This window comes from Xiphias gladius, chromosome 12 (genome assembly GCF_016859285.1).
Source record: "Xiphias gladius isolate SHS-SW01 ecotype Sanya breed wild chromosome 12, ASM1685928v1, whole genome shotgun sequence".
NCBI classification, from domain to species: Eukaryota; Metazoa; Chordata; class Actinopteri; order Istiophoriformes; family Xiphiidae; genus Xiphias; species Xiphias gladius.
The window spans coordinates 2,310,861-2,323,785 of record NC_053411.1 but is presented as its reverse complement, the minus strand read 5'-3'; the positions used below and the strand labels follow the sequence as shown (position 1 = coordinate 2,323,785).

The 12,925-nt window shown below is 38.4% G+C and overlaps 1 protein-coding gene across 3 annotated transcripts; it reads right to left on the bottom strand.

Moving 5' to 3' along the window:
• Positions 1-389: 389 nt before the first annotated feature.
• Positions 390-12,703, bottom strand: spata6l (spermatogenesis associated 6-like). 3 transcript variants are annotated; one of them, XM_040141499.1, is made up of 13 exons: positions 12,470-12,703; positions 9,919-10,056; positions 9,556-9,604; positions 8,722-8,763; positions 8,454-8,578; positions 7,861-7,953; positions 6,925-7,191; positions 4,278-4,377; positions 3,995-4,038; positions 2,745-2,863; positions 2,058-2,151; positions 1,258-1,346; positions 390-565 (listed from the first exon to the last, which is right to left on the bottom strand). In XM_040141499.1, exons 1-12 carry the CDS (start codon positions 12,515-12,517, stop codon positions 1,281-1,283), a joined length of 1,185 nt encoding a protein of 394 aa, XP_039997433.1. In that variant the 5' UTR covers positions 12,518-12,703; the 3' UTR covers positions 390-565; positions 1,258-1,280. The 3 variants fall into 3 exon arrangements, with proteins under 3 accessions (XP_039997433.1, XP_039997434.1, XP_039997435.1); XM_040141500.1 differs by having other exon boundaries at positions 2,058-2,139; XM_040141501.1 differs by lacking the exons at positions 8,722-8,763; positions 9,919-10,056; positions 12,470-12,703 and having other exon boundaries at positions 8,454-8,669; positions 9,556-9,602.
• Between the last annotated feature and the right edge of the window lie 222 nt (positions 12,704-12,925).

Here is a 12,925-nt window from a genome sequence, read left to right as displayed (position 1 = left end):
TGACCAAGCAAACCACTAAAAAAAGTCTGCACTCCCACCATGGTACACCAAAATAGAGTTCTGTTTCGGCAGCCATTCGGCAATAGATCATAATGTTCCTGGTAGAGCCAGTGCTTAATGCCTCGCAGTCACAGAGAGCAGCTATTTCTTTGATATATGCCAGTAGTTCACACGGAGCTGCATTGCCATAGACAGAATTTGCTTTTAATAGCCTTCGAGTGATTCACCTAAGGACTCGACAATGTCAGCCTGATAGATTAACTATATAGAGACTTATGACGTCAAACCGATATTGTTGCCTCCATACTGTGATCAAACTGAGATAAAAATGAGTTTCATTTCACTGAAGTTTATTTTAACATGAAACACATTATTTTGCCAGTCATTATTACAGTGTGTGTGGACATTTATCAAACCAATGAAACACGTCTCTGTTTTGCGCACACACACACACACACACACACACACACACACACACACACACACACACACACACACACACACACACACACCAGCAGAGTCATGATATCTGAAGACTTTATTGGCAATACGGTGGTCTCTTTCCCTAAAGGAGAGCAAAAAGGCAGATGTCTAACGTCACACACATAAAAACAATATGATTTGCAATAACTAATTCTGCTACAGTGCTTTCCAAAGGTTGTCCTAACCTGGCATCCATTGTACAGCGGGGACAAATTCAGAAGAAACAAGACATGGGGGGGTGATAAATTAGTTAGTTGTGAGTTTGTTTTAAAGTCTAAATACTGTCCTCTAGAGGCCAAAAATGGATTAATGGAACTTTAAGTTAACATATCCACTTGGTATATTGAATTAGAAACCAATAAAAAACATGAGTCATATACATAAATTACATACAAATAATTTTGAAAAATCTGTCTGAGTCTTTGAAAATGCACCAAAATGCATTATTTTGCAGTATTTTAGTCCAAAAATGAATCACAAAGTATATGGACAGTTTTTTCTACATATCTAAGACAATCTAGAAGAGTTTCAACAGGTTCACATCGAGAAAATAACAAATTCTCAACACAGAGGAAAAATTGTCTTTTTAAAAATTTCGGGGATTTCTTGCCTTTAATTTATAAAGACAGTGTTCTGATATGCAACAAAAGTCAAACAAGGGATGTTGCAATTACATGGTACACATTAACTCCAAGGCCAACAGGATGCCCCGACGGAGCAGCAGTTTTTAAAGTGAAAAGTGAAACTGTGAAGCACAGAGCAGCTCCATCTCACCTTTCCAGAGCCTGGCAAGGTCATTACGGTGGACCTGGAGAGATGGACCTTCTGGCCAAAACCCTTTCTACTTCAGAGACTGTGGCCCCCTGAAAGACAACAACAATCATGCATGTAAGAGAAAAACCCTCTGTCATCGTACATTGTTATATAATCAATCTGTAATGTTAAGTGCATTCCTGGAGCCATTTTATACATGTTTGTAGCAAAGTTGTGCTCATAGTGGGACAACTTTGCCTTCAAAAATAAACGAAGGAAAAATTGTATGCTTGCTCTGTTAGATAAATCTACTCTAACTACTGTTAATTTATACTAAATTCTAAAATATAAGTCACTATTCAAATAATGCCAGTCTTAAGTAATAACCAGCACAAGCAAATAAAGGTCAGGTAAAAAACACTGATGAGGGGAGGAATTACCTTTACTATTATGTCTATTCAGTATAATGACCATTTCCACATCATCAATTCCATCAGAACAACAACAAAGTCAAAGTGGTTCACAGTTTCTCTTTTTAACAGAATTACTGGTTTCATCACTTGTTGATTTCAAGGGTACTTAAGTTACTGTCAAGGAAATTCAACACATCCTCTAGATTTTTCAAATGAATTCCATTTAAACAGACGAACAGCTTTTACTGTGACACTTCTGGAGGACAGGTTATGTGTAGTCTACAGTAGCTAAACAGCAATTGAAAAAATTTAAAAATTGGTGTGGCTGGAAATGATGAGTGAATAATAAACAGTACATCTGGGGAGAAGTGAAAACTGACAGCAGCTCTAATGCTTTTCATTACTTACGTAGAGTAGTCGCCATACAGCTTTTGGTGTCGTGAGGAGTCCTCGTACACGCTCATGGACTTCTTCCCATTCTCTGTGAGAACTGGTTAGAGACCTTAACAATCACAGTCAGGGAATTTTTAACTAAGTGACATTTCTTAGATGTCGTCATGACTTACCTGAAAAAAAATATTCCAGTGTCATCTGCATATGTTTGTTCGCAGTAAAACTCAAGTCAGATGAGAAGACTAATCCGAATCTAATTTCTGTGCATCCATTACTGAGATGCTCACAGTCCATGATATTTTTAACCTAGTTTAGCAAGAAGACTGGGAACAGGGAGAAAATTATAGCTTAGCTCCATTAAAAGTGGAAAAAAAAAAAATTTACCTTCCAACAGCTCCAAACTTTATTGAAAGATTGTATAATTTGACTTGTGTAGTCATTAGAAAAACATTAAATTAATAATTATCAAATGTTTTCTTTTGATGTTTTTTGATTATATCCTCTTTACTTGTAATTACGCTTCCCAATGCAGCACCAACCCCGTTACAATACAGGCACCTTATTTAAATTGGTTAAATGGAGTAAATACTTCCAGACTTGTTGATTAGGGCTCAATACACAGCTGGATTTTAAAACAAAAGGCGTGTCAAGTGCATGATTATTGTATGAATGTCAATGTTCAAACCTGGTCAAGAAACTGACCTGTGCCTGGCTTGTTCTTTGTAAGACCGCCACAGTGCTGAAGGGTCAGGACCACGATGGTAGTCAAGAGGGTCGTGTGTTTCTAAAGAGCTGGAGTCGACCTCAGATATCCCTCCAACCTACCAAAGTAAGCAGAAAAGTAATCAACAATTTCCTTTGTATTGTTAAGATAACCTACTCATTATTGCATTTGACACTGCGCAGTTAGTTAATTTCACTCTCTAATGCTGGCCTCAATCGCAATTATTAAAGACTCAATCAATAATCTTTCAACAACCAAAATTTATGATTTATTTAGGCACATGATTGAAGATTTTATGTTAGAGACGGAAAATCTACATTTTCTGTGTTTCTGAACAGGTCATAATTGAAGATTTTGTCCTGTGTATAGAAAACCTTACTGATGCAAACCTTTGTCAGAATACATATTATTAGATAAATTTAACTTTTGCTTATTGGCTGTCTGTCAAGAGTGAAATGAGAGTTGTTGGAGTCAGGACATGGTTAGCCTAGCTTAGCATGAAGACTGGAAGCAGGGGGAAACTGCTAGCCTGGGTCTGTCTTAAGTTCAAAAATACACCTACCAACACCATAGAAGTCTTTCTTAAACACGTAGGATCTCATTTGTTAAAACTGTACACAAACAGAAATGTAAAAATAACAACTATTGATTTTACAGAGAGTTTGTGCTGGAACAGTTCCTTGGCAAACAACCAGGGCCAGTGACTTTGGAGTCTTAGTGTCTGAGGCAGGTTGCCAGGTTTGCAACTGTTGTGTCTGGACAGAGACAAAAACCAAAATCTTTGCTGACCAACCTTATTTCGCAATCTGCACTATAACGAAAGATGCTGCACAGGCAGATGTATACACTGCTGTTTGTCAAGAAATAGTTCCAGTGTGTAAAATCACAAATTGGTCTTTTTACAATTCTGTTTAAGTGGGGAAAAAATATGAATGTGTTCATCAGTGAGCTTTATAGATGTTTAGAGGTGTATCTTTCAACAGAGCCAAGCTAGCCGTTTCTGCCTGCTTCCAGCTAAACTAGGCTAACCATATACTGACTCCAGCTCTGTCCTTAACACAGAGAAATGAGTTTGTTATCAATAGTCTCTTCTCCCTCCAGCAAAGAAACCAAAAAACATTTCCCAAAACGTTGACCTATTCCTTTAATGCTTATGTTTTAAGTTAGGACCACATCTTCTAAACCCCAGATCTTCCTGTTCAAGAGGGTCAAGATAAAATGTCCCTACCAAACCATTGGATAAAGATCTTCTGCCAGTTGGAGAGAATCTTACTAGAACAGCAAAAAAGAGGGAAAAATGTTTGAGTTACTGACTGTAAGTAGGTTATAGCACAATAGGTAACGGTTAGTTGATTATCAACAACCTAACAGCTTTTTACACTGAACTAGGCCATGTCAACAGAGCAGTATAACAATAACAGTACCTTTTTTATGGAGTCATGCTAAGTTTTTTTTTTAGACGGTATATCTTGTTTAGTAGCAACAAACCAGCTTTATATGAGGACTTTTACCTGTGGATGAAGACCTGATCAAAGGTGGAGAGGAGCTGGTAAACACTGCAGACCTGTGGGGCAAGTCAGGTCGACTGGCTCCAGGCCACGAAGTCAGCATCTGCACACAGATGAATGACATAGTGAACAGACCTGCAGGTCAAACTGCTACAAGTTGTACAGTGGTTTCAGAAAGTATGCAGACCCCTTTACTTTTTTGCACACTATGTGATGTAGATTTAATTTTAAATTTTGCCCATCAATCTGCACTCAATAACCCATAATGACAAAGTGAAAACATGACCCTCTGGCAGGAGTTACAACTTGGAGTCTTCTTGGGTGAGTGTCTACAAGCTCTTCACACGTGGATTTGGGCACTTTATCCCATTCTTTCTGGCAGATCCTCTCAAGCTTTGACAAATTGGATCGGAAGTGTCTGAACTGCAATGTTCAGATCTTTCCACAGATGCTCTATGGTGTCATATGTCTTTTATTCAAAATGGCTTCCATCTAGCCACTCTACTATAAAAGCCTGGCTGGGCAGCAAAATTTAGGATGAGTCCTGGTGGTTCAAAACTTCTTCCATTTTGCAATTATTTAGGCCACTGGGAACACTCAAAACTCTATAAATGGTTTTATACCCTGGCCCTTATCTATGTCTCACCACAATATGTATTGCACAGGTCTACAGAGAGTTGCTTGGACTTGATGGCTTGGGTTTTGTCCTGATATGCAGTGTGAATTGTGGGTCCTTATACACACAGGTGTGTGCCTTTCTAAACTATGTCCAATCAATTCAGTTTGCCACAAGTGGCCTCCAGTCAGGTTCTAGACACATCTCATTGATAATAAAAGCAAACAGGATGCACCTGAGCACAATTTGGAGCACCACAGCAGAGGTGCTCATTTTGTAAATGAGATTTCAGGGTTTGGTTTTTAATACATTTGAAAAAATTTCTAAAACCATGTTTTCACTTTGTCATTATGGGTTGAGTGTAGACTGAGGAGCACACATGGCAATATTATCAATTTACAACTAAATGTACAACACAATAAAGTGTGAAAAATTCAAGGGGTCTGAATGCTTTCTGAAGTCATTGTATGGGTGATTAGTAAAGCTTGGCTTGGCCAAGATGTTTGACCATTTTATTGTGATAAGGAAAAAGTTGACAACTCATAGGTGCCACTATTCTTCTCAGAGTCATAACTCAGTCAAACCAGAACGCACCAGTTAAACACATTCTGCTAACAGGAACTGTTGATAGCTAATGCAGATTTTTCATGGCACAGGGTTGGCAACACATTATTAGGTTAAAAAAAAAAAAAAAAAAAAGATATAGCCCCCAGATAACTGACTCAATCCATGGCAACATAAAATTTCCTTCATTCCTTCCCCTGAAAATGTAGTTTTAAATCTTAAATATTCCTCCATAACACTAAATATTAATTTCTAAGTGCAAGACAATCAACAACTGTGTGCGTTGGGTTTGATCAGATTTGATTGACAGTGCTGGCAACATAAGCAAACTTTAATTCGAGGTCTAACTACCAGCTTTTTGTGTCCCTTTCACTGCATCTTACTGTCCTTATGAGTGAATGTATTGATTCAGTTGTCATCATGTGACTAAAGTATGGAATTTTACTCAGTGATAAGTGGTGGTTGTACAGCATACAGGGAGATGATATCCACTGTCTCCATTCAACGATGGCTTCAGATGTGAACGGACTCTTGATCTTTCTCTGGCCATCTGGTGGCCAGAGAAAGAGCAGCACACTTGGAGCCGACGGGCCCCGAGAAGGTCTGGGGCCCCAGGGCCTGCATTGCCCAATCTGTATTCCATCCTTAAGTACTTACAGACAGCCCATGTTCCCACTGCTCCCACTGATGACAACCGAGCTGTCTCCATGACAACTGAGCCAATTCCATCCACTGATGGAGATTTTGGGATGTGATTAAAAGCACTGGAAAAAGCTATGTAGTGGACCTCGACTGAGGATTATTTCGTCAAACTACTATATCAAAGTTCAAAAATGAACTTTCACACAATACACCTTCCTACCTCACAGAAAGGGAAGAAGAGAGTGAGAACGTAGCAAAAACAGGCAAGGGTTCAAAAAAGACAGAGGGCCAATAAATGCCTCATTAATCCCTTGTCACAACTAACGGGTAGATTACATAAAATAAATAGGTTCCCATGGTTGTTGACAGTTGCGTCGTGTAATCATCACACAGCCACAGAGCTGCTTCAGTAGGCCACATGGAAGACTGTGTGAGGTTTGTGCACGGTAAAAACAAATTAAGCAAAACCAACTTGTGTTCGAATAAAGTTATAAGATGCATACTTGTTATGTGTATGTTTATTTAAAAAAAAATGTTAGGATTACTAAGTGGTGGATCTGCAGTATATCGTATGTTAATACATCTTGAAACTATTCACCTCAGGCCCTCAGATTGCATTAAAGTAACTATTTGATTTTGGATAATACTAGTCATTCTGCGACACTACTAGAGATGACTCTCAAACCTTCTCACTGGTAAAACGTTCCATTACACAAGAGAGTAGCTTTAGGTGAGAGCTCTTCTCTGCCATCTGCTGGCTGGAAATAATGGCCAATCTTAAAAAAATCTATTGTTAATTTAGACTAAATATGTGTTGTGTGTACTTACAGGCAGGGAGTTACTAGCTATGTCCATGTCGGTTGGGATGGGAGCTGCAGAGTCCAGGCTGAGTCGGGTCAGACGCTGGGTGTTTGCAGCTCTCAGTGGGGACAGGGACTGGGACCTGGGAATGTGTGACAGTGACCTGGCAGTGCTTTGTCTTTCTCTGTCCATCCTGCCACCTTGTCTCCTAACAAGGGTTTGAGGTTGTTTCCTCTGAGGAGAGGAGGTCCTGGGTCTTCTGGAAAGCTTTGTGTTCTTCTTTATCACTGGCCTCTGGAAACAAAGGAGTGGATGTCTCAAAAAGCCTACACATAACACTAGCAGGTGGGCTTCCTACCTGCCTATGTTAAACCTTCTGCTAGAACCTTAGGTGTTATTTTGATTCAAATATTGATATTGATTCTTGCAGTTCATATTGTCTCATTGTGTCAGAAGCAACTTTCACGCCTCCAACTGGCGCAGAATTCAGCTGCCAGGTTTTTAATGGGATCAAAATGGATCATATCCCACCTGTTAATACCATTGCATGGGTTTCCTGTAGATTATGAAATTATTTTTAAAATGTTATTACTTCAGTCAGCAGCTGCAGCAGCAGTGGATGTGACATATATGTAGCTCTTAGAGGCAATAAAGTACTTTAACTCGCTACAATTTGCATCAAATTTTCTTTTATTCATTTTTGTATTGATCTGGTGTTTTAAATTAAAATTTCTACAAAATAAAGTTTGTTATCATTACTTTTATTATTGTTAAAAAGGCCGCACTTTGAATTAAAGGAACCAATAAAAGACACTGGGAATGGACTGATACTTTCTATGGGTTTGCTGCTAAAAAAAATCTAATCTGGTCCATTTAATGTGGTCACCTCAGGTATGATGAGTTTTCACTTATTATACATCATTTACTGTACATACATTTTGAGCCACATAATATAATCTTTACCATGGGTACACTTGGTAGAACGTTGATCTCAGCATCAGCTGAACACTCAATGATGGTAGCTTTGGTCGAAAACTCCAACCTCGGAGCGATACCCTGGGAAAAACAGAGGAGAAGACATATTTGTGCCATAATCAAATGAAACTGCAAAAAAACACACTCATGGTTTTTCGTCCCTTTTTTTAATATTTCCCTACCACAGTGGACAAGACCTGTGGTCCAGAGAATTTGATCATGATCATGAAAACGAGACTGCAGGTAAAGGAATTTTCTATGGATGGTTTCTGTTACTGCAGACACATTACAGAAGAATGGAAACTACAGACCATATTGTGACAAGTTAAGGAAAATTCTTAAAATGAACAAACAAAATGTCAATATTTTGTTTCTGAGGCTGAATAATAAACATAAAATTAGCATTAGAAATTTGATGGTGTCAGAGATAGTACCATTTATAGACATTTAATAAATGTCAAAATTAATGTAATAGTGATGTATTCATGTGAAAAGGCTACACATAGTAACTTTAAACCACATGCTGAACATGGACAACAATATTATACGCTTTGAGGTACTGATCAAAAGGTTGGACCTACTGGAAAGCAAGGTGCTCGGGTCATCAGAACCTCTCGGTCCATTCCAGAGAAGGAAGGAACCAGTTTGGGCTCTGGGAATAAGAACCGTCGAACATCTTCTTCAAAGCAGTCCAGAGTGTCTTCCGCTGTGATCACAAACACACCTCTGTTACACAACCACTGTAAAGACATTCTGGCTAGAATCATCGTAATGGACCTTTTAGCGCTTCCGCAGCCCTGGAGTGAACAAAGAATACAAAACACAAACGTGAAAAATAAACAGTCTCACCAGGAGGGGCCAGCTGCACCAGTTCAATTCTGACTGTCTCATCTGAGAAGAAGAGACATCGAGTTGAAAGAAATCTACAGCATTATCACAAAAAGACTAACCTCAAATGCATAGTGAGGACATTTATAGTTACACTGCCAAATACACTATACAAAGAAAACCAGGTAATATATTTTAAACAATATTTCACAGCACAGAACTTTCTCTATGTTGTGCCAAAAATACAGCAGATAGTGAAATGTGACAACACTGGGTTTATGCCTGACTTTAATTTGAGAAAATACAGCCATGGAATGAAATCAATATCAGCACAGTGCTGATTACTGCCTGTGTCTGTGGGATATCGTTAACCCAAAATTACTCTAATGTATGAACATGTTTTGTCTTAGGCATGAAATTTCATTCTTCACCTCGGAAATAGTTTGACAACTCAAGCCCCACTTACTGGTTTTTTTCTAGAGCTTTCACTTCCATCTCACTGTCTTCGTCAGCTGAGTTTTCTCAGAGTTCACCTTCATGGAGATAGCTCTACTGTAATCAACTGAGCCATGACAACTGTGCAAACTCCATCCACTGAGGAAGACCATGAAATTTGGATGAAAGCTATGAAAAAATTTAGTGAGTTCACCTTGAGTTGAGATTATTTTATCAAATGTTTTATCTTATTTGGAAAGACTGGGCAACTTTTACACAACAAGAACAATAGAACAAATCAAGAAAAATAAAGATAAAGCCGCATAACGTAGGACAGAGTAGTAAATTATGATTAGGCAACCAAATCAATTTAATATAAAACGCGCGACAAATGACTGTAAACAATAAAATATAACTTACACTCAAGCATTACAGCGATGTCTCCAGGGTCAACGGCATGCCTGAAAATCTAGAGACAAACTAATTTCAGCTTTATTGTTTAATTTAGCTTCCTTATTTCACAAATATTATCAATGTACTATATTTCCGGTTGACAAGCTTGTAGGTTACTACAGTCAAATAAACTCATTCATTATAGGCATGTCTCAATGGACTTTATGAAGAATAAAATAACTAGATCGAGTAATCACAAACTGATACCTTAAAAAATGCAACAACACATTTCATGTATTATGTTTCAGATACTGTGTTTCTAATTCAATTATTCAAACATTGCTTCATCATAGCCATCTCTCTCCGCATGGATAATAAGTAAAGACCTGCCTTTTCAAAGGTCATCTTCTCATGAAACAGCAGAGGGAAGACGGCAGGCAGACATTCAGACTGACGATACTGGCCCATGAGGCACATGCTGAGGTAGATATCATCTTTGGCTGGCAGATGAACCCCAGGACAAGAAACCTAAGCAAAGGAGGAACATGCGTATATAGGTTAAAAGCTTCAAGTAAAGAGGGTTAACAGTCAAATCTGCCACTAGAGATTAACAAAAGTCTTAAATTTCTTTATACTGCTTTAAGGAACACAAAGGCCATCCATGCTTTTCATTTCTGATTGAGTTAGACTAGCAATTTTACCTGGTTCTAGTTTCCTCTTTAGTCAAATATTTATTAAATCTTAAGTCACATTAAGGTTGGAAAAATGAAATTATTTCGCACTATAGGAAGTGACCACACTGTCAGACATGTACTTTATATTCTGTACAGGACAAACTAGCTCCACATTGCAATACAAGAATAATGCTGTTTCTTTATCTCGTGTCTTCTACATGGATCATCAACTAGTGAGGGCGTTAACTTTTTACCTGGGACCCGCAGTTTTAGCCTCAATCTCTTAGCATGATATCATGTATGTAGCCATCAAGTGCATATTGAAGACCCCTTTACAAGATTCTTGTTTTAAAACTAGTGAGCTGGAAACATAAAAAAGTCAGCTGGGGACAGAGGTTTCAATCAATTCATGGCGTTAACATTAATTAGCTAGTTAGTTAGCTAGCTACAGCTAATAAGATCTGCCAGTGCCAGTCCTCATTTCAGCCAACCAAATCTGTATTGGTCTTAGTGACAATTCTATTGAACACTTTAAAAGCTGTGCTCCATTTCTTAGTTTCTAGTCAAATAGGTCCACCTAGGAACTTCATTCAATCTTTGGAGTGGTCTTGAGGACATGTGTGCTTGTCATAGCAGCACAGGTTAAACAAATTACATTAACTATGGCTCATTTCCATCAAACGTCCCAGTAATCCATGACAGTGAGGCAGCGTGTACAATACCAGGTCCCTGGAACCAGCTCACCTAAATGGAATACAGTTGTTTTTAATGTTATCATTTATTCCTGGGCTTTTCTGCTATGACATGACAAGATATCTGTTGTGAAGCAGGTCTATTGATTTTGTTCATTTTTTTCCTCTGTATTTGCTATCTGGGGGGTCTAGTGTGGAAGAGGAATTCACTGCAATGAGTAGTGGTGGTTTTTAAGATTTAAAAAAAAGACCAAATTAAACTGCTCTTAGTCCTTCTGTTTTAACTTGTCACTTGAAATTTAAAAAGTTAAAGAGCTGACAGAAGCCTCCGTTCTTTCAAACTGTAAACATCTCAACCACAGGATGTAGCTTACCGTTTTCATCATCAGTAATGCTCCACCCAAGACTATCCAGCTCACACAGGTCTATGGCATTTGAATAATTAGACCTCTCATAAACGTGGGTGCTCAGGCAGACCTGGGAGGCATGCTGACTGCGGAATTTTTTTTTACACTTTTACCTGTGCTGTATCTGAAATCACCTCTTGCTCACTCATTCGCTACTCCCTATATAATGGACACTCAATCCTTTACTCAGTAGTGAGCAGTAACTTCAGATTTTGGACACTGTGGAGACCACAATGGTAATTTTTGCATCTATAAAACGTGGTGCATTGCATTTCGGGTTTCTTAGCAGAAAGGAGCCGTTGAAACTTCTTTTTTAATTCCAGTGTAGAATTTTTTAGGACGCTATATAGTAGGTAGATTTACACACTCAAAACAATAAATTGGGAGTAATTTGGGACACAGCCCATCCTCTCTGCAGCCTGCTTTCCCTATCGGTCGACAGCTAGGAATATGTGTCAAATCACGTGACATCTTCCTTAGCTGGCCTCCTCTGAATGATTATGTTATGTCAGATGTAACTAGATATCACAAACAAACAAGACAGGTCTAAAATTACGGAAGTCATCTAAAATAAGGTTTGCATTAATTATTGCGTATTTTTAACTGGTTGGAGAATTTTAGTTTGTAGTTACACAGCTACTCAGTATAATTGTGTTTACAGCAGTAATGAATACCATGACCCAGAGAGTTAAATAGCACGAAATGAGAATAGTCAAGAATCACTCAAGCTTTTGAGTGAACCCCAAAGACAAAGCTGAGTGTTACCTAAACTGTATGGATAGCTTTCGATTTAAAAATAAAATACAATAAAATTAAAAAAAAAAAAAATCACATTACTAAATTACCACCAGGTGAATAAAATCTCTTAAAATTTAATAGACCACTCGCTCAGTGGTGAGTCATAGAATTGAGTTTAAAAGTTTGAAACCTAACAGATTTAACATATATTTGCTGCATAAGATATATGCCGAATTGTAGAGCACCCCGTAAAGCTTCATAAACCAGTCCGGTTGCTAACAAACGTGTGCCTTTGCTGGTTAAACAGCTAAATAAAAATGACAGTGATTCGAATGTAGACTGGAGTTTGACGTGCCGGTCTCTCCAGATAGAGCCATGACGTTACAGCAAAGGGGCAGTTTAGACATTCATTAGAAAAATGAGTGCTTACCGCTCTGAACTTTAATTCAACCACCACTTTCAGTGCTTTTCGAGACATTGGACTCTTCGGTGTAACGGTGATAAGACGGGCTAGCTACAGCTTCAACTAAATAAAGCCTACTCTTCTCCGTTTTAACGTCGCCTAACTTGTTTCCATGGAGACTACAACTTCCGGGTTTGGTTGCTAGAGCAACGGGGTTGTCCTTCCCATTCATAAATGTTTCCCTAAATGTTTTAGCGCCCTGACCGAATTCCTACATATATTTGCCACTATCACAACCTTTCCGTAAAATCTACCCACCTATACACATATGACGTGTTTCCCGCCAATGTTGTGGTTCTGCAAACGTAAATATATTTTAACCTTTGTATGATTTAAACCAGACGAACCTATATAAACAGTCGAACAGAACAGCTTTCAAACTGGGTCTATGAAGTGGTTGACCCTTCCAGAGCCCCAGCAAAA